Below are 25,589 nucleotides of genomic sequence, written 5' to 3' on the forward strand. Positions count from 1 at the left end.
CCTCTGCATGCATCCATGATGACATCTGCTGTACCAGCAGAGTAAAAGCCAATACAGGTCCACTTTGTGAACTGGTCTCAGTGAGAATTTCTCTTTGAACAGCATCTCATCCCTTCTGTAAGTCATCACACAGCACTCCCACACTTCCTGCGCACCTCATAAAAATTCTCCTCAAATCCTTCTTTAAAAATGCATTTATTTTTATATGTCACCTATGAAAGAAGCAACTTGAAAATTTTTTGGAAGTTCCAAAACATTTGGAAGTCTCAAATACTGTATTCCACTTGAATTGCAAGTTATTGAAAAAACACAATGAAAATTATTGTCTTTTTTTTTTTTCTTTTTCTTTTTCCTTTGTTTATCTCCCCTCTTTTTTATGTCTGTTGGTGTGCGAGCCAGGCTGGCTGAACCCTGAGCTGTTCCTTCTTCTGAAGCTGAATGGCCTGGTTCATACTACCTACTGGAAGTATCTCCTGACCTAAGCAATCCCCCACAGCATGCCTAGAAGTGTACTACTCTTCAGGCCAGAACTCTGACAGAACTGGGTTAAAAATTAAACAACACTTCGGTTCACGCTCTGTTTAGCTCACTAGTGTAGCAACACTCTGAGGAAACACGGCCAACCCATAAGCATTAAATACAGATCCTTAAAACCCTCTGCTCAGCTGCTGTCCAACCCCAGCGCACGAAGGTGAGAAGCAGGAAAACCACAGCCCCGGCTTCCATGAGGAAGGTGCCCAAGGATCTACATCTTGTATCTGGACATACCTAAGAACAGCTCAGTCCTGACCTGTCAGGGGCCTGACTGTTCCGTTTCTCCTTAATACTCTTTGCATTTGGACCTTCTAACTCCCCAGATAATGACCTAACCCATCAACTACTCAACATGGCACAGAGAAGCTTGCATGCCCTTCTGGACAACATGCTCCACTACATCAATTTATTTGTTGCACCAGAGATGGAGCAGAGAAGCGAATAGGACCCTAGAGTAAGTGGTTAGATACCCAACCAAGTAAGAAGACATCTCCAACCAATTAGCAGCTCTAATTAATACTTAACTACTTTATATTACAGCTCTATTTACTCTATTCAACCCTAAATAGTATCTGGGTTTAAAAGAAAAAAAAAGGAAAGAAAAAAAAAAAAAGAAAAAGAAAAAAGAAAAGAAAGAAAACTCAAATAATAGTAAACAGTAAAAGGATTTAAGGCTATGAGTCCCACATAAGGGGACCCTTTCCAGAGCCAAAGGAAACAAAAAATTAAAAAATGTACGGAGCTTGTCTACAGCACGCAGTGTCAGAACAAACACCTACATCAGCACTTCAGCTGAAAATTTGAGCAGATCTTCCCCCTTATCACACTTTGGTTCACATCACAGAGTGGTCTCAGGATTCATGACCTGGGTTCCTTTGGGGTGAAATTAAACCAGAAAAGGGCTTCAGGAATGCACGCAGTATGGACACCAGGCCCTCAACACCAACTCCTTTTATTCTACAGGCTTGATCCGACAGGGCTGAACCAATGCATATACAAAATCAGGCAAAAATAGCGGCCAGGTCTAGGAAGCAGAAAAGCACATTTATGTGGCCCTGGGTCTAGATTAATTATCCTTGATTCTCACTGCTATAGCTTCAATGCCCTTTTACTGTCCCATGAATGCGGAAGTGAATCTTGTGGTAAATAGCTCACAAATCTCTACATTACAGTGCTTTATTGCACTGGGTAGACATACGCTCAGTCTGAGAGAGGTAACATGTGTCTTTGGCTTTTGATGTCTTTTGTGGATCTTTCTCAACTAAATTCCCCTAGATATTGTATAGAGAACTTTGTTATTCACACTGGATTTTGCAAATTCTAATGATACAAGATTTGGGCACAGTCATTTTCATCATAATGATGCCAAAGTCCCTTCTGCAAATCTAGTCTGTCTTTGGGTTTTTTTCTGAGAGGCATATTAAAATGAAAGAAACTCTGTAAATTGAGATTATTTCCAGTCAGCTCTGATTAAAAGGCAGATGCATATATGTATGTCCAGCAATTTACAAACTAAGCAGAAATACGGGTAACAGGAATATGACCCCTTCATGAAGATAAGCTGTTCATCTGACTTCTGTACTTGCAAGAGTTAGCAACTGGTTTGCATTCCATTCTCCCCATTTTGGATGCACTGGCTCGTGTATTTATTCACCTTTTAATTTATTTGCAATAATTAGATTTCTGGAACAGCAGGTGAAACAAATGTGGGACTCCTGTGCATCTTGATCAGTACTGAGAATAAAATCAAAGCCATTTTTGCCCATCCCCTGTATGAAAACAGCAGTGTAACACGATGGCTATCTCATCTGAACAAATAGCTACAATAATACTATTAATAAATAACACAGTAAATTTCCCTAAGACTATTGAAAGTATAGTTGATGTATGTTTTGCACTTCCTCCCACCAAAGACAGTAGAAATTTTCTTACTAACTTCAAAGACAGCAGCATCAAGCTCACCAAATATTTAGGGTCTTCAAGAAAACAAACCCAGGAAAGGGATTTGAAGTCCCATTTCACAAGTGCCAAGATGAATGTTACAGACCAAAATTAGTTTTCAGCCTGGTTCTTTAACAAATCTCTGTAGGCTATTTTGCATTATGATTTTGTCAAGCACGTATTGATACAACCTCAGTCCTACCTTTTAAAGTTTCCATAATGAACTTTTTGAGATAGTAAATATATTTGGCATCATCTCTCTTGGTGCTACCAGAAACAAACCAGCTGTTCTCCACAATGAATATTTGGGGGTTGTTATATTCACTGCTTATCCAGTAAAGGAGCTGCCTCAGGCTTATTGATTCCAACTGCTGGAATTTCATGTGGGAGTCCAAGAGCTGAAAACTCAGGGTAGCTCCAAAAGAAAGAGCAAAAAAGTCTGCTGTTTCCTTGATATACTTCTTCTCAACTTCACTGAATTCAGGCAATAGAGATGAGAGGTTGCTCCTCATGCTCTCTGGATAGTCACCATCAATAAATATGGGCTTAGCAAACCAGCCGAGCACAAAATCAAGGGATTTTTGACATTCTTTAATGTTTTTTTCAGTCATACGTTGTGGCTTTATCCAGTGGGAGCTAAGGGCAATGGACACTTTTCCTTTTTGAGTTGGACGAAAATGGTCATTGTAGAGATGCCAGACTTTAGCATGGGCCTGTTGAAAAGAAAGACTGTCATTAATGCACCTGAAATTCCATTTTAAGTAACACAATTAACCTCAAGTACTGATGTCCAGTGTCATGCAGTAAACACATAAACACAGCATTTGAAGGCTCAGACTTATTTCTTCATCACTATTTTACAGCTTATATTAATATTAATACCATATATCAACTAGGAATCACTAGTTGGTTTGGGAAAACAGCACCTCCATTTTCCATGAGATACTATTCCAGGTAATGAACACACTTTTGGCAGTCAGCTAGACACCTTTATTAACTTTTATTATCAAGTTCAGACATACTTCCAGTATTTACAAAAATGAAAATTAATTTAACTAAAAATGTTTCAAAGTATGTTTTCATTATAGGAGTATCTCTTTATCTGTAGGTTCACAAATACATAAAGAAGGACAGTCTATTCTTGCCCAGATCTCTCAAACAATACAAGACAAAGAAACACCCTTGAATTTATTCCTCTTTGAACCAGAACACACAGTATAGGAAACGCTACCAATCTACATTTTAAGAAGTCTAGTGAAAAACAATTTGCCACAGCTCCTGAAAAATTATTCCAATAATTCAATTTAATTTGTTTTATTAAAATTTCCTATTTACTTCTAGCATCAGATTTCAACCACTTGCCTCGGTATAATTCTATCTGTTATTGTGAGGAGACCTTTTCTACCAAATTTCTTTCTTGTAATTTTACAGAGTCAATTTAAACAGTCTCTTGATCTTCCCTTTGAAAGCTAAATAGATTAAGTTCCTAGAACCTCGCATTATCTTCAGGCATAGCTTCAAACCATTCTCACTGCTCTCCTCTGATTCTCTTCCAATTTGTCATCATCTGTCTTAAACTGCAAAAGCAGAATTGGGCATAATATGCCAGTGGTAGTCTTGCCAGCAGTAAAACCAGAGACAATTTAATACACTATTTCTGCTTATGTGGCCTTAGCATTACACTGTAAGCATATGCTTATCTAAACTACCATATCTCTAGAGCCCTTCACCATCTAAAACATATTTTTTCTTTGCACCTAGCTTATCAGAGAATTTTGACTGCTCTATGAATCAACATCCCATCTTTTTGTCATCTGCACATTAGTAGAAATTGCAATGCATTTTTCTAGGTCATTGATAAAAAGGTAAAAAATATGAGCTCTATTCATTAGCATAAACCCTACCTAATAACTGTTCCCAGTTTACATTTCCATTTTGAGATCTATCAGCTACTATTTGTTCATATGTGCTGTGATGACATGCATCTCTATTCTTGCCATAAAAAGTCACAGTTGTGATGAATATATATGACAGATTATTAATCAAAATGTCATGCGCATTTTTAGTCCTCCCTGGAATATAAACCATATAGAAAGCCTTACAATTCCACTCCATACAATTGGTATGTTGGCAAATTTTATCATTAAAGTATTGATAGTTGCTGTTCACCGTTCCATTTTCACACACTCTTGCCATTCAAGCTTTGAACCACAGTGATTTCCAGTTGCCAGCACTACTAGGAACATTAAGCAATTAAGATTATTAATCATTTTTGACAGAGACACTGTTAATTACCCAGGAAAAATAATGAATTCCATCATTCTACTGTTCTTGCAGAATTTTAATTCTCACTGCTGGGAGAAAAGCAATTGGAAGTGAAGGACAACTAAAGGTAGGATCAATAATCAAGGCTCAGTTCAGCTGCGCCCATAAAGAAACCTGCTGCCTTTGAGTCACCACAAAGTACACAAAAAGTCTGTGCAGATCTGACACTGTCTCTAGAGGAGACCAGACCCACATCCTTTTACAATTGTCATCAAACCCCATAGAGAACAATCTAGGAAACTCTGAATCATCGTACACACCTATGTGCATGTGTCTGAATCAAGCTCTCAGTTGCAAACTTCAACGTACATACTCTCATTTATAATACATCAGTAGCTCAAATAAATGTGGTGCAGTTCTACCATCTGTGTGTATTAATACAACGGATTTTGATGCTAGTAAGAAACTAAATATAGTAACCATTTCAAGGTCTACTGTCAAAAATAAGAGCTGACCTGAGCACAGACTTAATTTTACTTTACGCTGAAGCTCCATTATGCTGAGGAAAGAACAAAAGGCATTATGCACCATGACCAAGACACTACACACCCAACACTTTAAATATGGTTTTAAAAATACCATTCGGAACAAATGTGCCAGCACTTGGAACTCAAATTTGCACACCCAAATCTTCCCTCATAAAGGTGCCATGTATTATCCATCTGTTGGACCTGCCTCATCTCCAGACTTCCTGTCTCAAATGTTAAGATACCACCATGCACAAGCAAACATACAATTTAATCTCTGTCATGTGCTGCCCACCCACAGAGCACCTCAAGGACTATGAAGGACTCGCCTCATAATTCTCGTCCCTCCCTACTCCTGTCAGTGGAGAGAGATCTTCCAGCGTTTTAGTATCCTTGATCCTACCACGAAGCAAGGAAGCCATGACAGACAAAACCTATCATCTAGTTCAGAGAAGACATGATCTACAGACAGATGAAAGCAAGCAAGAAGCCGCCCACTTAAATGTCTACCCCCTGGAATGCGCATGAAGTGGAATTATACTGTTGTTATAAAAAAAACAGCTAAACATAGAAAACAGTGCATCAAAGTCCCCAGGCTCTGTGGACATAGATTAATGAAGTAGTTCAAAAACCACATAGAAATAAAGCTGGAAGAAGTCAGTGAAAAGGCAGACAGTCTCTGTGGAAATCTGGGACAGAATTCATTTGCCTAAAATTAGGTGTCTAATGCAGTTTTAGAGAATTCAGAGTATTCCAGCCCCTAACTGAAGTTTCAGGAAGCTGTGAGTCTCCCATAAATCCAGAGCCACATCTCTCAGCCCCACAGAAACACCCGGGACATTACAGGATGTGTAAAATGATAATTTGCACCTGTATCTATTTTCAGGCAAATGAATCCCAGTTCTACGGTGGGACTCATTTTGAGCTAAATACACTTTATATTTCACTGTCCATATGTGAGCTGAATGCCCAAGCTCCCACTACAGGTGATGGAGATCTCAGACTCCACTGAGCTGCCTGAACACAGGCATTTAGTTGCCACTCCAGAAAGATAAAGGCCTATGTCACATCTGCCATTTTCCATGCAGAGAGCCTAAATAGCCTGGGAAGTCTCACACGGCACTACTTACACTGAGCTAATGGGATCCCACACCAAATCGATCTACTTACCAGAGTCCAGTGAGTGATTCCTCAGCACAGTGCAGCAGCCACATCGTCGCACTCGGTGGCACAACTACCTAGGTCCCAATACCTCTATGGATTAGCAGTAAGATGTTATGTAGGTGCCTAGACCTTTTTGAGATGTTTTATCTGAATGAGGCTGGCAGTCCTAATAGCAGACCTTGCTCTTCTGGAGCAGCAACTGAAAGCCAGGCAGAATATCCTGAATATGCCCAAATGACACTGTATGTCTTTGCTGGGACTACAGAAATTTCCTGGATGTCTTTTAACTATGATCAGAGTTTAGCCTCCTATAGATAGAATACAAGTAGAAACCAACCTACCGCCAGTTTCTTCATATTTATATGAAATCTTATTTCCTCAGCTCAGTGACTTATCTATTGGTACCTATTTTTAGTTGAAAACTAACTAGGATTAAGATCATGGCAATCTACGCTTCATTGCTCTAACATGCTCTAGGCAATCCTGCTTCAGCAGGGGAGTTGGACTAGATGATCTCTATGGTCCCTTCCAACTCTAAAAATTCAGTGAAAATTCCGTGAAATTGCTTTTACTGACACACAGCCTGGTGACTCTATGTCCCTGGTTTTGCAAAGTGCTGAGGGGTCTAAATTAAGCAGCATTTACCTTACCCTCAAAATACTTACATCACCATGAAAATCATGAAGTTTTGTATCACCATGAAAACAAAAAAAGTCTCAAGCTAAGAGAGAAGTCTGCACTTGTCTTTAGCTAAGCTAAGCAAAGTTCAGGTTTCAGACTCCGGCACAGTCCCGTTTTCAAGTTGATATGTTCTTCTTCCGCTGACTTTCCCACCCAATATACCTATTCAGACCACTATACTCAATTCGTGAAACTCTGATATTGGTCATGTTAGATCAATCTTCAAGAGATCCCTGTGTGAGCCAAAGTCAGTACTGCCAAAATTGAATCTTGATGAAATGTTACACCCATTTCCAAGGCAAAAAAGCCCCATGCAATGCCATAGTGTGGGCTAGCATTACAAAGTCCAAATTCCTGCAGTGATAGCAGAAATAATTCAACACAGGCAATCTGACACAGTCATGTCCTACTCTATTGTAGGATAGATGCACATAGTCCAAGAATCATTAAAGACAAAGTCAATTTAGTAATACACAGACATTTGTTTGTCTGACTACCCCTCTAAATTCCTGTCCAAGATCATTAAGACCTTCCTGCATCTGGCACTGATATGTATCATTCTGCAAGTTTTCAGTACTTACATCTATCATGATGCATAACCTTCACAAGAGCAAATCAAGAATTATAATTGGGAACATCATGATTCCATAATTTGTGTTCATTCCTCTAGAACAAGTTGTCTCAATTTTAAGTTGTGTGTCTTCTGAACCACTAATAATACCATTCATTTCACAAATAAACTGCACAAATAACCTGCTCTCCACGCTCAGATGAACTATTCTGTATTAACTCTCTATTTGCATGGTAATGAAACTGAATAGGAAAGTGTTATTGAAGCTCATTTAGCAATACAAAGAGAAGAGTTAATTGGAAAAGATCTGCAATAGCTTTTTGATCACTAGAAACCAGGCCAATGTACCCCCAACAAAAATGTCATTATTCAGCCCTACATCAAAAGCCCTTATGAAATTGATATAATTACTGGAATGACACAGGAAAGTCTAGTATATGATTAGTCAGAATGTGCCTTGTATCAAGAGGGGAAAAATATAATGCGTTTTTTCCCCTGTATCATCAAAAGCAAGTATTTTAATCGCAAGCTGTAACAAAGGATGTCACATTTCATGTAATGTGACCCTTAGATCCAAAGTCAAGTAGGTTTTACACATACAGTCTTTGGGCAAACGTTCTCTTTCACAAACAAATTATGTTCTTAACACTGAATAACAGATACAGGTATTTAAAAATTGATTAAGGTTCTTCCCACATTTCAAAACTGGTAAAATCATGTATAAAGCACCGGACTTTGCTATAGATAACATGAGGTCATGCAGTAACTTTTTTTGCCTCAATAATCCCTTCCCAAATATATATTTTTCTAGCTTTCTTTTTAGTCTGTTAGCCAACATTGCCACATATGATTGATTCAATAGATTTGGTATTTTTGCCCAGTATCAGTATCCTGGGACTAGAATTATGCTTGTATAGAATCACAGAATCATAGAATGGTTAAAGTTGGAAGGGACCTTAAAGATCAACTAGGTCCAACCCCCCTGCCATGGGCAGGGACACCTCCCACCAAACCAGGTTGCTCAAAGCCCCATCCAGCCTGGCCTTGAACACTTCCAGGGATGGGGCATCCATGACCTCCCTGGGCAACCTGTTCCAGTGTCTCACCACCCTCACAGTAAAGAATTTCTTCCCGATATCCAACCTAAATCTTTCCTCTTTCAATTTAAAACCATTACCTCTCATCCTATTCCTACACTTCCTGACAAATAGTCTCCCTCCAGCTCTCCTGTAGGCTCCCTTCAGATACTGGAAGGCTGTAAAAGGTACATAGAACACCAAGTGAACATTTTTCAGTCTATAACCATTTAATGTAAAATTTGGTACAATTATAGTTTTAAGTACTGATCACACACCTGATTGTTTCAATTCCTTCCTTAGTAAAATTTAGTCCGGTTTTCACACTCTGTTGGTCACTGCAACATGCTGGTGCCTCATGAACATGAATGAATTTATGCCTGCCATACATAAGGCTGAAAGCAATACCATTCCTATTTTACATTTGCCTATTGGGAACAGAGATATTATGACACGCATAGAAGAAAAATTAAACCACACACCTTAACTTGTAGAGCAGTGTATTAATTCCAGAACAATGCCCCTGTTCGGTGTGATACTCACCTCCACAGAAAAACCACCACAGATGGCATTAAATAATTGTCTGAAGGCACAGGAGGTAGATAAAAAAATATTTCTCCCCATCACAAGAAAACCAGAGGAGCTTTGCTAGCATGAAAATAAAAAAGAAGGTAACCTGAAAGCATGAAGCCAAGCCACAGGCAGCAAGAGGGAAAAGGGGAAAGCTTCTAGGGGAAAGCTTCTAGGCCTCGATTCACTCAAGCCATTTTTAATGCCCAGACGAGGGTGAGGTGAAAAGTGCCTGTTCCCCTCACTCCCCACATGGGCAGGCTGGCACAGCCACTGCAGTCAATATCCTGTCCAAATAAACTAAAGCACCAAGAGGCGAGTGGGCTGGGAAAGCAGTTTGAAGTCTCCCGAGTCGCAACAGGCTCTGAAAACATAAAGGTCATCTGGAAAAGAATTAAGCGGCATTTGACTTTGAGAAGCAATGGGAGACGAGATAAAAATAGCTTTATTTCTGACAACAAGTGCTTCTGAGACACTTGATGTGTTTAATCATTTTCCGTTACCTCTGACAGAAAAGATTAATTACGGAACTGCACAAAAATAGTTCAAGGAATGTTGTGACCCATGTGAATATTAAAGATACGAGAGATTCTTAAACAGAGTACAAAAAGAAGATAAAAGTACAGAGCAGTTTGAGTGATTTAAAGCTGAGAGACAATCTTGCAGTACTGAAGGGAGCTAAAATAGTCCCCGATAAAAGGCTTGACTGATTGGAATCTGGGACACAATGCTCAGGCAGTATTTAGGGGAAGACCAAGATATAATCATTGCTATCAAAATTGTTTTCAGTATGCTGGAGCTATATAAACACATAAAAGCTCCAGAACTGAGATTGACCCTCTACCAGAGCACGAACCTCTTCGAGGACAGCTCAGGCTCCAACCCTGTTGACATACTCAAGTACACAAAATACCACCAAAAAAAAAAAAAAAAAAAAGATACAAAGGAAAAAGACTGGGAGAACTTAGTTATAATCCACAAAAGCAAGCGCACAGAACTGTACAGGGTGTAGTAAACAGCACAAACCAAGACAATAACACCACTTTGCAAGAGCTTATAATCATCAGACAAACGTGCAGAACGAAGAGGATGAAAAAAAAACCCCATGACTTCGGAGAAACCCTTAATGGGAACAGTGGTAAAAGCTGTGGCAACTGAATACATTATTAGCCCAAAAAGCAAAAGGAACATTAATAGAGTTTAAGTCACACTCTGCTTGGAAAGAAAGAAACATGATGCTAGAAACAGTACTAAGCAAAAAAGTTAAGCATATAAAATTCTTATAAAACTAATATAAAACTAATATATCAAAAATATATGTATGATATAGAAAACTGATAAAATAAGGCCCAGTCAGAGAACTGAGATTAAATGGAGGCTACAAAACCGGAAAAGACCGTATCTGTAACAGTACTGGCAAGAAAACATCCATTATGGTTCCAAACCTTTGGTTTCATGAAGGTTTGTACAAAATGGATGGAGAGGGAAACAAATAAATCAGGGAAGGAGTAGAGAACTGCCTGCAGGAAGCGTTCAAACTACAGAACAGAGCTTCAGAAGCCAAAAGCCACCGAACTCATGACTCTCCCCCGTGCTAAGGCAGAAACCAACAGAGAATAAGCTTGTTGCTCTCAAAAGTCAAAGTGAGGACAACAGAAACATATATACTCTTTAGTGACACCAGTTTTAAATAAGAAACTCTTTTTTTGTTAAATAGAGAACCGTAATAAACAAATAAATAAAAATATATAAAAGGCAAGCATTTCCAATACCTTTAAGGGTCAAAATTCTGGAAGAGGTGATGAATGTCAGCCACCTGGTTTTCTGGTAGATACACAGAGATACAGAAAACACCCATCTACGCAAATTCACCCCCTCAATATAGCACTCAGAAAGGCTTGTTCTACATGCTGCAGAACTACATTTGTTAAGCCAGGTGTTTCACAGGGAGAAAGAATGTATTTCTGATGGTTTAGTGGAAGTACATGAAGAAATTTGCTTTGGAAAGACTCAGAGCAGTTAGAAGAAGGTAAAGAAACCAAAAAGACCAATGACATAAAATTAAAACAATGCATTCAAAAGAAAAAAAATTCTAAGCAAAAGATGGAATTAAACACAGACAAGACCAAAGCTCATCATCAATATGTGTGCCCAATGGACAAGGAAGTGACAAAAAGATTTCAGCTTGCTATGCCTAATGCAACTAGCTAAACCAGCAACCTAGCATGGAAAGACACTGAAGACACCCTACAATTTGGGGTGCAAATTATAGAGTAAAGAACTCAGGTTACCTATTACCACTATCCTTTCATTTAAAGCACCCAGAGTAGAAGCCCTATGCTCTGGTGTTAATGATTAAACCCAAATCTCACCCTGAGCACACCAGCAGATTCAAAATAAATTCAAAGAATCATTATAGAATCATAGAATGGTTTGGGTTAGAAAGGACTTTTAAAGGTCATCTAGCCCAACTCCTCTGCAATGAGTGGGAACATTTTCATCAATTGACTCAAATGAAGTATGTATCTGCTCCTGAAGATGTACTGGAACACTGTTTGCAATTTAATGCTGAGAGTTTCCCAGGAGAAAGACAGCAAGAAACCCCTGTCATACCATTATTACAAGTACATCAGCTGATACTGGATTCGGCAAATCCATGTTTGTAAAGTTGGGAAAGGCTGACAGACTGGCAGTCAGAAATTATTCCTGAGGTACATTAATGTGCTGCCCTAAAAACCCCAGAAGTTCACCTACAAATGAATGGGTAGAGACTTTTCTCCAACTACAGTCCCAAAAGAAATTAGATTGCAGGAGTATTCATGCCAAAATGTCTATGAGTCCTGACCATCAGTCCCAGAAGCAGTAAAAATATCCCCAGACCACAGAGAAAAGCTTATTGGAGCAACAAATAATTGCATGAAGAGCAGACATTTCTGATGCTCCAATCTGGCTTATCATAAAAGCAGACAGCAAAATTTACTAGCTAATGGTTGATTTTTGAGCAATGAATTCTGTTACACCATAAACCACACCTGTTGTAGCAAAAATGCCAGAGTCTGGCATAAGAGATTTAGAATATGCTGCATATGCTGTCTTTGTGATCTTGTTATCAGGGCAAGGCTGGGAAGAATTTTTCCCTACATTTATGGGGCAGCAGTACCTCATTATATGCACCCATCACCTAAGGGTTTCACTGTGCTCCAGCTTTACACAATAGTCTTATACCAAACACAGAAAAAATTATCAGAGGCTGATCAAATCCATGTAATTTCATGAACAGATGAGGTATTAACTCACACCCAGACTCAAAAAGGGTTGAAGGAGTTAATCAAGTAGGCCATAACTTTGGGAGCACAATTCTAAATGAAGCCATGAACAGATCAAGTGGTACAAGAAAGAGTAAAATATTTAGGAGCAGACTAATCACCTTACCAACAGAAAGCAAAATTAATAGGAAGATCCCTGCCGTACAAGTCTGCATGAGCTCAGATCTCTTCTGAGATTGTTTATTTTCCCCAGGATTTTATATCCATGTTTGCAGATATGATTAAGCCTTCAACGAAGTTGTTAAGGTACAGCAATGGGAGTGGAGATGAGATCAAAACCTCTTAAACATTCAAAAAAGGCTGGCATAGGTAGCCACACTGGGGATGCTGTTCCAGCATGACCACTTTATTTGAACTTTGCTACCCCTCCAGGAGCAGTAGAGTCCATGTTATCACAAGAACAAAGAATGTCAGTCAGTTTACTGCACATGTGATGCTCCTGGGACAATTATCATGGTATTCCAGAAATTACAGAGTGGGTGAAAGGCATAATTACCAAGCTCATCATATTTAAAAATATCAATAGTGTGGGCTTAGCAGAAGAATCAACTACAACAACAGGTAATGCCCAAAACATACCACAGGGATCTCACCCAATTTGTTTACAAGAAAAGTCACTTTCAAGAGTCTAGAATAACATAAAGTATCACTCTCTGGGAGAAGACATTAAACAATGGATATAAAATTATTTAATGGGTACTATAGTAAACATTTCTACTACATAAACTAGACCCCTTCCCTTTTCAGCACCAAAAGATACCTGCTCCGTGGTTGCAAATATGAATTGACAGGTCCTTTATCAATCTCACAACACAAGAGTAACTGCTGCAGTGCCCAGGTGCATCACTACAAGGTAATGACAACCACGGCAGTGGTGACTTGACTGGGTGCTACCCAACAAACAACTTCAGGAGGTATTTCTGGGATGAATGCACTGGTGGATAGCTTTTCCCATTGTGAGTTCCTCTGTGAGAAACAGGAGCCACTGGGCAGCAACAGCAAAGAAGGAATTCAAAGGAATGTCCACCGGTGGAGGTGACCAATGAGAAATATAGAGGTGCTTGGTGCTACATAGTTGGCACAGGAATTCAGCTAATGTATATACAACCGATATATTACAAGCTGTCAGAGATCAGACACCACAGTATCCTCAAATGAATGAGGATCAAACCAAAATAATGATACAGAGTAAGCATCATTGTTTAATGACTGCAAAACCTTCGGGCTGTCAGAAAAAGTATTGGATGAGAGCTCTGTCTATAACAGATAAATGCAACCCAGAACAAAGGGGACTTACTTGAGGTGATCTGTATAAAGGTATTTTTTTAAAAAACAAACAATTGGGTTGCTCATGCCCAAATCTAGCTCAGTCACTAACAACATTATAACCTGAGTTCATTTTGCTATAATCTTCACTATTAATCATTCTGAGATTAGAGCTGTACATCAGTGACAAGGGGTTATGGAATATGATGAAAAGTTCCAGTCAGCCCTCTAGATGGATGCAAAAAGCAGCTGATCAGGGTAAGTAATACATATGTGAAGGTACTGTTTTTCAGTCTTCAGGCAACTCTTTAGATAACAATTTGACCAGATGTGAATATGGAATTCTTCCTTCTTTTTCTAATCAGTCTGCAACTGTTTATGTGAGATCCAGCTGTGTCTGCACGCATACCCAATATAGAGCAATCACTACAAACTACCTCATTGTATATAACCTGCCTGAAATGTTCTGGTTTTTAAGTGTATAATAGAAATGACTGAAGGATGTGATTTCAATTATACACCTTTACAAGTAACACTCAAATTGCAAAAATCACCGAAACTGTATACTAAATTAACTTTAATCTGGTAACTTTTGGAGTAGGATTTTCGAGATTGTTGCAAATAATAAAGCATTCAACTGTAACATCTGAAGTCTAGTTGGTTGTAAAACAAGCCACAAAAGCAGTGATTACAGTGCACTGCAATAGCAAACAAATGGCTCACAAACAACTGCAACAGCGAAGGCAGGTTGTCATTCTTGATCAGAATCCCTCGTGTGGTCACTTCAGCTGCAGGAATTTTGAACTTCGGTCCACGTCCTGTAGCTTTAATCCTACTTATACTTTTATATTTCATAATCTGTACTAAACAGAAGAGTATTAAGTGCTGAGCAAACTGAGGAATAGTTATACCCTAGAAGAATGAACTATAGACTACCCTCAGACATACCCAACTTATCAGGAGGCCGTACCAGGCAAGAAGGAGCCAACAGCTCCAAGAAGAACCACTGCTTGGTCCTGACCCATAGAAACCATGGGAGGATTTACAACATCATTGCTAGATTCAGGAGTAATAGCTCACAGTTTGCAGACTACTGAAAAGGGGAATTATAGCCCAGTAAATGCAGTATTGCTATTGCAAGTACCAACCTACAGGATGCATATGCACTTGATCTTGACTCAGCAGTCATCACTTACTGGGATCTGCTTCAGGTGATCATGAATCTGTTTTAGCTGCAAAACTGCTCCTCGATCAGGGGAGGAGGGAACTATTGCCTGACTTGGTTTTTTTTCACCCCTTTGGCTTAAAGCCAGCTCTGTGGTGGTATGGTTCGATCCAAATGGTATTACAGGCTACTTCCAGGCAAACGAATCCCAACACTAATGCCAACTTAGGTCTGCAAGTGATCCTGCTTAACCTAGACCTGCTACTACAGAAGAGTATGGGTCATCCATGAATCTTGTGTCAAAACTGTGAGCCAGTGCAAATACCATGGGCATTCCACAACATGAATAGCAGCAGGTACCTATGCTTAAGTAACTGATTCCCACCCCTAAGAAGAAAGTAGTTCTGGATCCTGACACATAGCACTAGATGTCAGAAGTGGTAATGTCCACTTGTGACCTACGATTCAGTTGCTTAAAGGCATTTTGTACCATTTGGAAAGTTCCAGACTATTGAGACATCTGAATGAGCAGACACAGCACAAGACATGTGAGACACCTGTGTCTTTTGGACTGGCAGCTGGAGGCAAGGCAGGATACTCAAGGCTTCTCAAATGGTACATGATTGTCTCTGTGTGCAACTTTTTTTTTTGCCCTAGTGGCTTCTAAAGAGGTAGCTTTGTGACTGCATGAAGTTAGGACTGTGAGAAGGACATACACTGTGGAAGAGCATATAAGACTGTAACAAAATCGTGGAAAGAATCAGGGAAACCAAGAGGATCTAAGCTAGACTTCTTCACTCCAGAAGTCTTCTACCAGCAACAACCCCTGAAAGGCTGACACAGTGAATCACAGGACCATGTAGATGGGCAAGGCAAGTAGAACTGAATGACCGGTAACTCATAATGACACAGCCAAGGTCTTGATGCCTCAGTTGTCTGCCCATCTTTGCAACAGCACAGGGAACCATAAGGCTAACTGATAAGTTTTAATTAATACAATGGTTATTACGAGCCATGATTCTTCCTTAATGTTCCTGCTTCCATGATGTTAGGCTATGAAAGGTAAATCTAGGAAACTGCAGGAGGAATTAAAAGCAGTTACTCAGCAAAGGCTCATCAGTGGGGATACAGTCACTGGAGGAGGCAGACTTTGGTCAGATACCTTGATTTTGAGGAATCACCATACTCCTCAGCAGCCATCAAGAAGCTGAAGCACAGATGTTCAAATCAGAACCCAGAAGAGGAGAGACAAATTCCAGTGAAGGGAAAGATGGGGGAAACAATATTCATTGGGGGAAGACAAACTCTTAGGGTACCACATTTTTAAAGACTCAAATAACATAATGATGAGTTCAGTCAAGAGATGGAGGGACAAAATGGGGCACCCAATTTTATCGTGGAAAATTTCTTTTAATTTTTGCATTTCTTCAGGGACAAGGATGATTTATGTGTATTTATCCAGTCTTTTCTACAAGCTTTTGGCTATACTGCAGTCACAGATTAAACTAGATTAAATTTATATCTCCTTTGATTTGGGAAAGATATTTAGAACCCCATCCAAAGCCTGCTGAAAACATGAAAATACACTTCAGAGGTATGAGTAACTCCCTTTATGTCTGTTTCTAAATGCATGTTTAATGGTAGATATAAAATTGCTCTACTACAGAGATGAGTGTTAACTGAAAAGCATACAAATAAAAGTTTTCCTGCTTTATTCTTGTAGTCTGCAAACACAGTGAAAAGCTCCATTTGAGCTAATAGTTGGAATCTTGTAGAGCAGAAAACTGCAACAAGCAAAAAGCATTTAAAATTAAGTATCTAATTCTTACTTTATAAACACAATCTTCATATTGTTGATTATCTGTAGAAATTAGTCTGGGTTTCATCTGTTTGTATACAAGGAATCCAACTAGTTTGGCCAACATAATATTGAATAAATGTTTTAACATTGTTGCTAAGAAGCTAAATGTTAATAAAGTTGATATAAAAATACCCAGTTACAGTTGTTTCTTTTCTGAAAGTATATCCTTTAACTTTTTACGATGCAATATAGAATAGAGGGGATTTACTATATCAGTGTACTGCCATCTCAGCCTTAGCAATCAAGAAAAGAAATCACAGTAAAAGACCTAAAGCAGCTCTTATCCAATCCTTAGTGAAATAAAAAGAATTTTTTTTAAAAAAAAGAGAAAACAGCAAAAGAAAATGAAGAGTTTTGTCAGGGTAATTGTTTAGTCTAAGCCACCCAGAAAAGGGCATGTGTTGGTTAATACATACAGTTGTACTGGCTAATTAACTACTACTCTTTCAGCGATCCTTGTTTCAGCTTCTGTGCTCTCACCAGCATAGTACAAGACATTTTCTGACTAGAATTAACATCATATTAACAGACTAGCTATTCATAAATATCAATTGGACAATTTTAAACATACTTAGCAGAGTTAGGTTTAGACTTTACTCTGGCAGTGCAATGAGCACTTCTGGAGGCCCAGCATGAGATTTTTTTAAAAGAACTTTGCATGTTTCAGGTTTCCTTAACCAGCTCTTTGCCAGTTCTCTGTTCATATTCTCTTCTGGAGACAAAATAGTTATCTCTTGAAGAAGAGACACTAACTTTGATATTGGGCTTTCTTCACAAAAGAAACCACTTTGACTAACACTGCTGCAGAATGAAGTCTTTAAAAAACTACTGTCTGAGTAGAAGGAACTGGCACAAGGGGAAACAGAACTTATCTTTTGTGTCTTATTTCAAAGTGCAATAGTAAACTTCAAATCACTTTAGAACAAAATATAAAGCCAGAGATGTCAAGATATTTGTACACATGAATGAGTCATTGGACTATGAATATAAAAAATGAAATGCCTGTATAACCACCTTTTCTTTTTCCTACTGGTTCCAGACATGGCTAAAAACTTTATTTTTTCCCTTGGCCATTTTAAATATAGATGCAGAAACACAAGGGCAAATCAAAATATTAACAAAGCAGTTAACTTACAGCTTCAGATACACTTTTTAAGCAATTTGTCTGGGATTGGCATTTGTTTCTGTATAGCCACATCTTTGGAAATTCTGCCAGTACACTGTAATATGTAAATATCCAATATCAAAGTACAATAATGTTTTCAATAATTTAAAGATAACTTTTTCTGGGAGAAATTCCAGTTTTAAGATCAAAATGTACTAGAACAACAGAAATGCATGTTCATATATGGCATCATTTCATCCTCCTATGTCCAGCTGTATATATGCCAGTAATGCTGCTCTGCTTCACGTTTACTGTGAGTGTAGGTACGTTAGTAGTTGTCAGGAGGCCACACACAATTATGGTAATTAGGTCAATATCTAGCATTGAGACAGATGCCTACCATTTAAATATTGCCTGTTTTAAAGGAGGGCAGTTCAAACTAAAGAGTTTGGAGAAATGCCTCATCTCAAAGTAATTGACCAAAGAGCTATACAGGTATAGCAAAAACTTTCAACAGATTTCCATGAAGACATCCATCAAAATGCTTCCAGAGCCACAGAGGTTTTTGTAAACTAGCTCAGTATTTGTTGCAGCCCCACTCCTAAGCAACAGACTGGTCAAAGACATTTCAGGCTTAAATACAGGAGGACAGGAAGAGCAGTAAATCCACTGACTGAGTTTTTTTCAAAATACAGTCTTGAATTTTTAGACCAGTACAAGCTCAGGTAAGCAGCCAGATGGCTTACATATATGCTGGGCTTGTTAGATGGAAAAGGAGATTAAGTGTACCTTTGTGCCTAATATAATTATAATATGTAGCTGGTTAATTTCCAGCCATAGTACCTACATCAACTTCAGCAAACAGCAGAGCTGAGGACCCAGTATCTACAATAACCCATGGACCAGAGCTGATTAGCAGTTGAATTACACTAGGTGTGCTTCTGCAAAGCAGTTTCCAGGTTACTTTCAGCCAAAACCAATCCAGCTGGGTGCTCCAAAACCACTTCAGGCTACAAACTATAGTAGAGCAAATGGAGGCAATTAGGAGATTCACATTGCACACCCAGTCCTGATTTGCACTGTAGATGCATTTCTATTGTAGATGCACCCTTAAAATATCCTAATGCTACAAACACATAAAAAGCTTTGTATTTTTTACCAAAATCAAACAGGAAAATAATCTTTCAATTTGAGAGATCCCATATGGTGCATAAGGTAGTGAGAGAGCCATCCAGCCATTCTGTCCTAACGAAAAAGGTTTTCATTATGCCAACACAATCTTCAACAAGTATGTAGTACAAAGGACATTGAAAAAATGGATTTAAGACAGGATAAATTAAATTGGGATAATGCTTTAGATATTAAGAAATTCACAAATTACACAACTTACATGGAATTGTGGTTCAATCAATGATGCTACAGGAAGCAGAGCAGTTGGCAGTTCAATAATTAACTAATTGCCCAGACACCAATGAAAAGCCAATTGTTGGCCTGAATCAGGGTGCGAAGGGCTTGAAGAGCCAGGTGTTTTGCTGAGATGAAGGGAGGAAGGCGGGGAATAAGGGAAGAAAGGGAAGGAAGTAGAAGAGATTGCATCACATTAACTCAGCTTTTTCACTGGAAGCTCTTATATGTGAACTCTTATAGAAGAGCTATGATACTCTGCATGGGATACATATGCAAGTCCTTACTGTCTTATTGGGAAAGAAAAATCTCTGTAGAAATGAGCACTTGGAAAACAGTAAGGGTCCACCTACAGCGATCAAACCCAACTTTTCCTTATGCTAGCAAGATGCAAGAAAGCAGAGAGGTTGGAAAGAAACACTGAAGAAACAGTGGGGATTTTATGTAAGTATTTGAAACATAAAATAATTCAAGAGTATTAGGATATGATTTATAGTCAAATGCATTAGATGCATCAGATGTTTATTACCAAATGAGCCACTGGGCACATTTGGTAATACAGGGACAGAAGATAAGGACAAAAGAGATGCTCTGCTGGATCAGATCGACAATCCATCCAGCACAGTACCTCTGATAGCAACAATAGGACATGGTGCTCTTTTAAGAGAGCAAACAAACCCAGTCAGTTTCTGAGATCTAGCCTCCTACTTTGCAGACATCCACGCTGTTCTGCTGGAGATGTTAGGGGGTACATTCCTGTCTATTTTTTTTAGTATCTGCTTATGGACCCCACTGTTCCCATATCTGGTTACTCCCTTTTTGAGTCTGCTGGCACACCCTGCTTCCAGGACCTGCTGTGGCCATAAATTCCCAAAGTTGACCTACTGCGTAAAAAAGACTGAACTGTTTGCTCCGGGTTTCTTTTATATTCCATGGAGAGAAATAGGAAATTCTAGATTGTAAATTCTCTCTGCCCCATGTAGACGGGTAAAATTGGTTAGAATTATCATGCTTTAAAAGTCACTTCTCTGAGCACACAGGGAGCATAATCTAGCTAGTTCAGATGTGTGCACAATGCAAACATCTAAAGTAAAGTGAGATGAACCACACCCTTTAAGTCTTTAATTGGTTCTTTCCAATTTAAAGTATATAGTTTAGCACAGTTTAATTAAATATACTTAATAGTTATACATAAAGAGAAGTTTACTGCTACTCTGAGAGTGCTGCCTCCATAATCCCTCCTTTCAGAGATGACTGTGCTGCAGGAGAAAAATGGGAATGAAAGTAGAGTCCTTTCACAAGCCAGATTTACTGTAGAGCGGGAGTTAGTCCTGCTAATTGTAAGTCTCCCAGGATGATGACTAATCAACTGCTGTGTTTTCACTGTGGACCCAACAAAGAATTTCACATAAAGTATGAAGGCACTGGAAATGCTTTCTTAAATGATACAATATTCTAGAAGACTGTGACGAGTCATGTTACAGTGTAAGAAGAATTCTGACTTCAGAAATTTTTCACAGAAAAACAAAAAATACTTTACTGGAAAGGCATTACCATCTTTATGATCTTGTGTCTACTGTCTGCCAGGGATTAGGGAAATGGATTATAAAATTAAGAAGCGCCTCAAGGGCATGAGGTTCAACCCCCTGCAGCTATGGGCATATATATGACACAACCCTATTTATAACTCAAACCAGATTCACTTTAAAATTGGCTAGATATTTTGATCATACTATTCTCTTTGGAAGACTATTACAGAATCACACTTCACGAATGGTTTCCTTTTTTTTTTTTTTCTCTGATTTTCAGGTTAAATTTATTCATGTTCAGTCTAAACACTTTTGTTCTTGCACCAAAACTCTCCCTGGGCTTAGACAGTTATTTTCCTTCACTTGTTTCTACCATTGAGCTATTTATAGACAGCAAGTATATCCTCTCCCAATGGTCTTGCTCAGGTAAATAAGCCATGTTCTAGTAAGGTAATTCCTCATCTCTGCTGGAAACATCACCTGATACAGATTAGAAACAAATGTGTCTTTGTCACAGCTGGATTATATTGGCATCTGATGGTCATGCTGTGATCAGCAAGTTTTCATCTTACGGAAAAGAATTCAAGTCTTTCTGTTCATCTGTTTATTATCCTGATTATCCTTTGCACTGGCAATGTTTTCTCAAGCTTAGCTCATGCTCTAATTAGCTCAATCCTAACCTGTGCCAAAGCATGTGAGTTAAAATACATTAAAAAGTTCAGGTAGAACCTGCCCTTGAGCCTGATGCTTCTACTTTGAGTGCAACTGAGTAGCTACTGCTGAAAATTCCCTTCCTCCTGAATTTTAACAGTAATTCTCCATGTGGCACCATTTCAAGTGTCCTACTGAAAATACAAATTTATTAGGTTTATCATATTTTATTTTTCTAGATAATGTTACCACAGAAAGCTATCAGTTGGGTCTGGCTTGACTTTGATACTGTAAATTCAGAGTGTTTTGTGCCCATTGCACCTGGAGTTATTTACATTCACCTAGCCTTCGTCCTCACTAACCTTTCCTGTTCATGAATCCCAGTGCTCAACAAGATATCCCCTCTTGGGGGGCTTGGAAGAAATTCTTTACTGTGAGGGTGGTGAGACACTGCAACAGGTTGCCCAGGGAAGTTGTGGATCATAGAATCATAGAATCGTCTAGGTTGGAAGAGACCCTTGGGATCATCGAGTCCAACCATCTACCCTACTCTACAAAGTCATCCCCTACACCATGTCCCTTAGCACTGCATCTAAACGGCCCTTAAACACAGCCAGGGATGGTGACTCAACCACCTCCCTGGGCAGCCTGTTCCAATGCCCTATCACTCTTTCGGTGAAAAATTCTCTCCTAATGTTCAATCTAAACCTACCCTGTTGGAGCGTCCCATCCCTGGAGGTGTTTAAGGCCAGGTTTGATGGGGCTTTGAGCAACCTGGTCTGGTGGAGGTGTCCCTGCCCATGGCAGGGGGGTTGGAACTTGATGATCTTTAAGGTCCCTTCCAACTCTATGGGGACAACAACCATTCTATGATTCTATGATTCTCTTGATAGAGCAGACAAAAAGCATTAATTGGTTTTGGAAGTACATTTTTTTTCATCCTATCTTCTTCCTCAGTACCTGATGGCTGTATGTCTGCATGTCTTATGCTACTTTTCTTTAGGTGATTAAAGTATATCTTGTGATTTGTTTTAAAATAATGAGGGGCTTTTTTAATTTGATGCACATTTTAGGTTTTCTGCATATCATATCTATTGTGTAACTTAAATTGAAATGAGGTTCAATCACTTCCTTGGAGAAAATAATGGGGCCCTAAAGGAAAGAGACATATTTTGTTTCCAGACAGAGGGAGACTGTTACTAGTATATGGTTTCCATTTGCATATCAGTTCCAACTAGGGAGGGAAAGGCCATGTTAATTTTAAAGTTTTTAATTTTTTTTAATGTTTTAAACTACATTTTTTGAAAAAGCATTACATGCTTTCATCATACTTCAACAATCATGGTGGGTCAGTGGAAGCTGACTGGCAAAAAGGTGTAAAGAAGCACAGGATGGGGCTACTCAATGCCCATGAGATCTTACATGGGACACTGTGGCCATTTGCTTGGTCTGGCTTTACAGAACCAAGCAGGTGCTGCTGACCGCCCTTGTAGGGGGAAACTGTGCTGACGTGTATCAGCTGCTTCACTGTCAGAAGGCTCAGCTCAATGCTCAGGAAAACCAGGGAAGAGCATGAGATACAGGATTTCCCCACAGATATCACACGCCTGAAATAGATGAGACTCCAGCAAAATCTGCATGCGATCTAGATCATATGTCAGAGTCCACCATCTGAGAAGTTGCAGGAACACGAAGTATCTCAAGCCAGTTTTTGAGCTAGCTCTTCAGTACAGTACTCCCTTCCTCTGTCATCCACCTCACCTCTCCCCACCCTCATTTGACCAAGTGTAAAACTCTGCCGACAAAAATTCTGGGTTTGAGTTTTTCACCACAGGTTTTGTTTATACCCCACAGACAGTAATGAAACAATTATTATTTTTCTTTTTGGTTATAGGATGAGAGACACCATGCTCACTTCTCTCCATTACTTGTAAAAAGAACCTTCGGATGCTGAACTCAAATGTAGATGTCTGTGTTGAACATGTCTAAAATTAGTTCAAGTGTAATTGCCTTCCCCTGCGTTTACTTCCACAACGTGCAAGGGAGATGGCTCTACTGCAATGAAGCCTGCAACACGTTGTGTTCCTTCATCTTCATCCAGCCACCAAGATCCCTGATGTATGACTGTATACAACATCCCTGATGTATGACTCTTGAGCTCCTGTTTCACCACTTCAAATTATGCAGCTCTACGCCAAAGGCCTGCAGGCAGCCAAGGACAGCTTAGTCCATGTCTTCACTCGCTAGTTGGGGTGCAGAGCCAAAGTACACACAGCTACACGTATGGTCAGCCCAGTGGACAGCTGGCTCAGAGCTGGAGAACAAGTCTTAGCAGCTCTTCCCTCTGGGATCACTGGGAATGCTGCCAAACTGCTTCAAGAGAAACATCTTTACTCTAGACCACATTTTATAATGCTTATTGAAAAGCCAACTATTGAAAGGCCAAGCAGATGCCAAACTGTGTCTCAGAGCTGATGCAAATCCTGCCTGGAAGAAAACACAATGATGATGCTAAACTGTGGGGCAGCAGCAATTTTCCATGCTACAGCCTCACTCAAAATAGCAAAATGCCCTGCTGCTGACAGCTGTAACTCGGGGTGGACATGAACCCGGGGTAGTTTAACATTGTTTTATCAGCTGTTGGATAAATATAATTTGCTACTGATAATCTTTGCAGGCTGAAGACTGTCCCAGCTTTACTCAGTGCCAGTATCAACAAATTATTTTCATGCTATACACAAGGATGAATATGGGAACTCTGCAGGTTCTAATCCCCATCTAACTCTCCTATTAGCACCATGAAGTGGAGATTGAGAGCTGGTGGCCTACTGACACTAAAACAGACCATTTCTGTATCAGCAGTGTCCAACCTTGATTAGGCATACTGGGTTTCCTTGTGTGCTCACCTTTGTCCTTGATCTGGAGGAGACAAGCTGATAAAAAAATTAATCACGTCACACAAACTGCTCTTCAGTTAAGCCATCCATTTCACAGGCAGGAAAACAAAGAAAATATTTTTAGCTGGAAAAGAATCGTGTAATTCTTTTGGTGTGAAGAGACCTTTAAGAGTCAAGTCCAACCACTAACGTAGCACTGCCAAGTTACCACTAAATCATGTCCCTCAGCACCACATCTACCCATCTTTTAAATACCGCCAGGAATGCCGACTCAATCACTTCCCTAGGCAGCCTGTTCCAATGCTTGATAACCCTTTCAGAGAGGACATTTTTCCTAATATCCAGTCTAAACATCCCCTGGTGCAACTTGAGGCCATTTCCTCTTGTCTTGTCGCCTGTTACGTGGGAGAAGAGACTGACCCCAGCTCGCTATAACCTCCTTTCAGGTAGCTGTAGAGAGCTATAGGGTCTCCCCTTAGCCTCCTTTTCTCTAGGCTAAACATCCCCAGTTCTCTAAAAAAACTTCCGTTCCCTCAGCCACTCCTCATAAGACTTGTTCTCCAGACTTCTCACCAGTTTCATCACCCTTCTCTGGACACGCTCCAGCCCTTCAATGTCCCTCCTGTAGTGAGGGGCCCAAAACTGAAGACAGTATTCAAGGTGGGGCCTCACCAGTGCTGAGTACAGGGGGACAATCACTCCCCTAGTCCTACTCACCACACTGTTCCTCATACAGTCCAGGATGCTACTGGCCTTCTAAAAGGCATTTATCTGTATCCAACCTACCACATTATGCTACAGTTTCAATAATCTACATTGGTTTTCAGCATCTACATTGACAGTGTCATCCCACCAGCATAGAACTGCAGTGGTTTCATTGGACGTGCTCCAGAACAACACCTAGAGTTTATCTGCCTTCTGGACATAGTTTAGCCTTTATAGATTTTGAAATACAAAACTGAGGCTTTGAGCTAGTGCTTCCCAAATCTATGCATAGTTATTGCAAAAAACTATAGTGAATTATGCGGTGGTGGAGTCAATAATTAACCTTACTAG

At 39.5% G+C, this 25,589-nt stretch overlaps 1 protein-coding gene across 1 annotated transcript in view; it reads right to left on the reverse strand.

The window, feature by feature from the left end:
- Positions 1-25,589, reverse strand: part of KL (klotho) — a 49,268-nt gene that overhangs the window by 10,842 nt on the left and 12,837 nt on the right. Inside the window, exon 2 of the mRNA XM_014965745.1 lies at positions 2,678-3,188. Within this exon, the coding sequence (XP_014821231.1) occupies positions 2,678-3,188 (511 nt within the window). The remainder of the gene's footprint in view (positions 1-2,677; positions 3,189-25,589) is intronic.

The sequence above is a fragment of the Calidris pugnax genome, unplaced genomic scaffold (assembly GCF_001431845.1).
Source record: "Calidris pugnax isolate Ruff unplaced genomic scaffold, ASM143184v1 scaffold20, whole genome shotgun sequence".
Taxonomy (NCBI): Eukaryota; Metazoa; Chordata; class Aves; order Charadriiformes; family Scolopacidae; genus Calidris; species Calidris pugnax.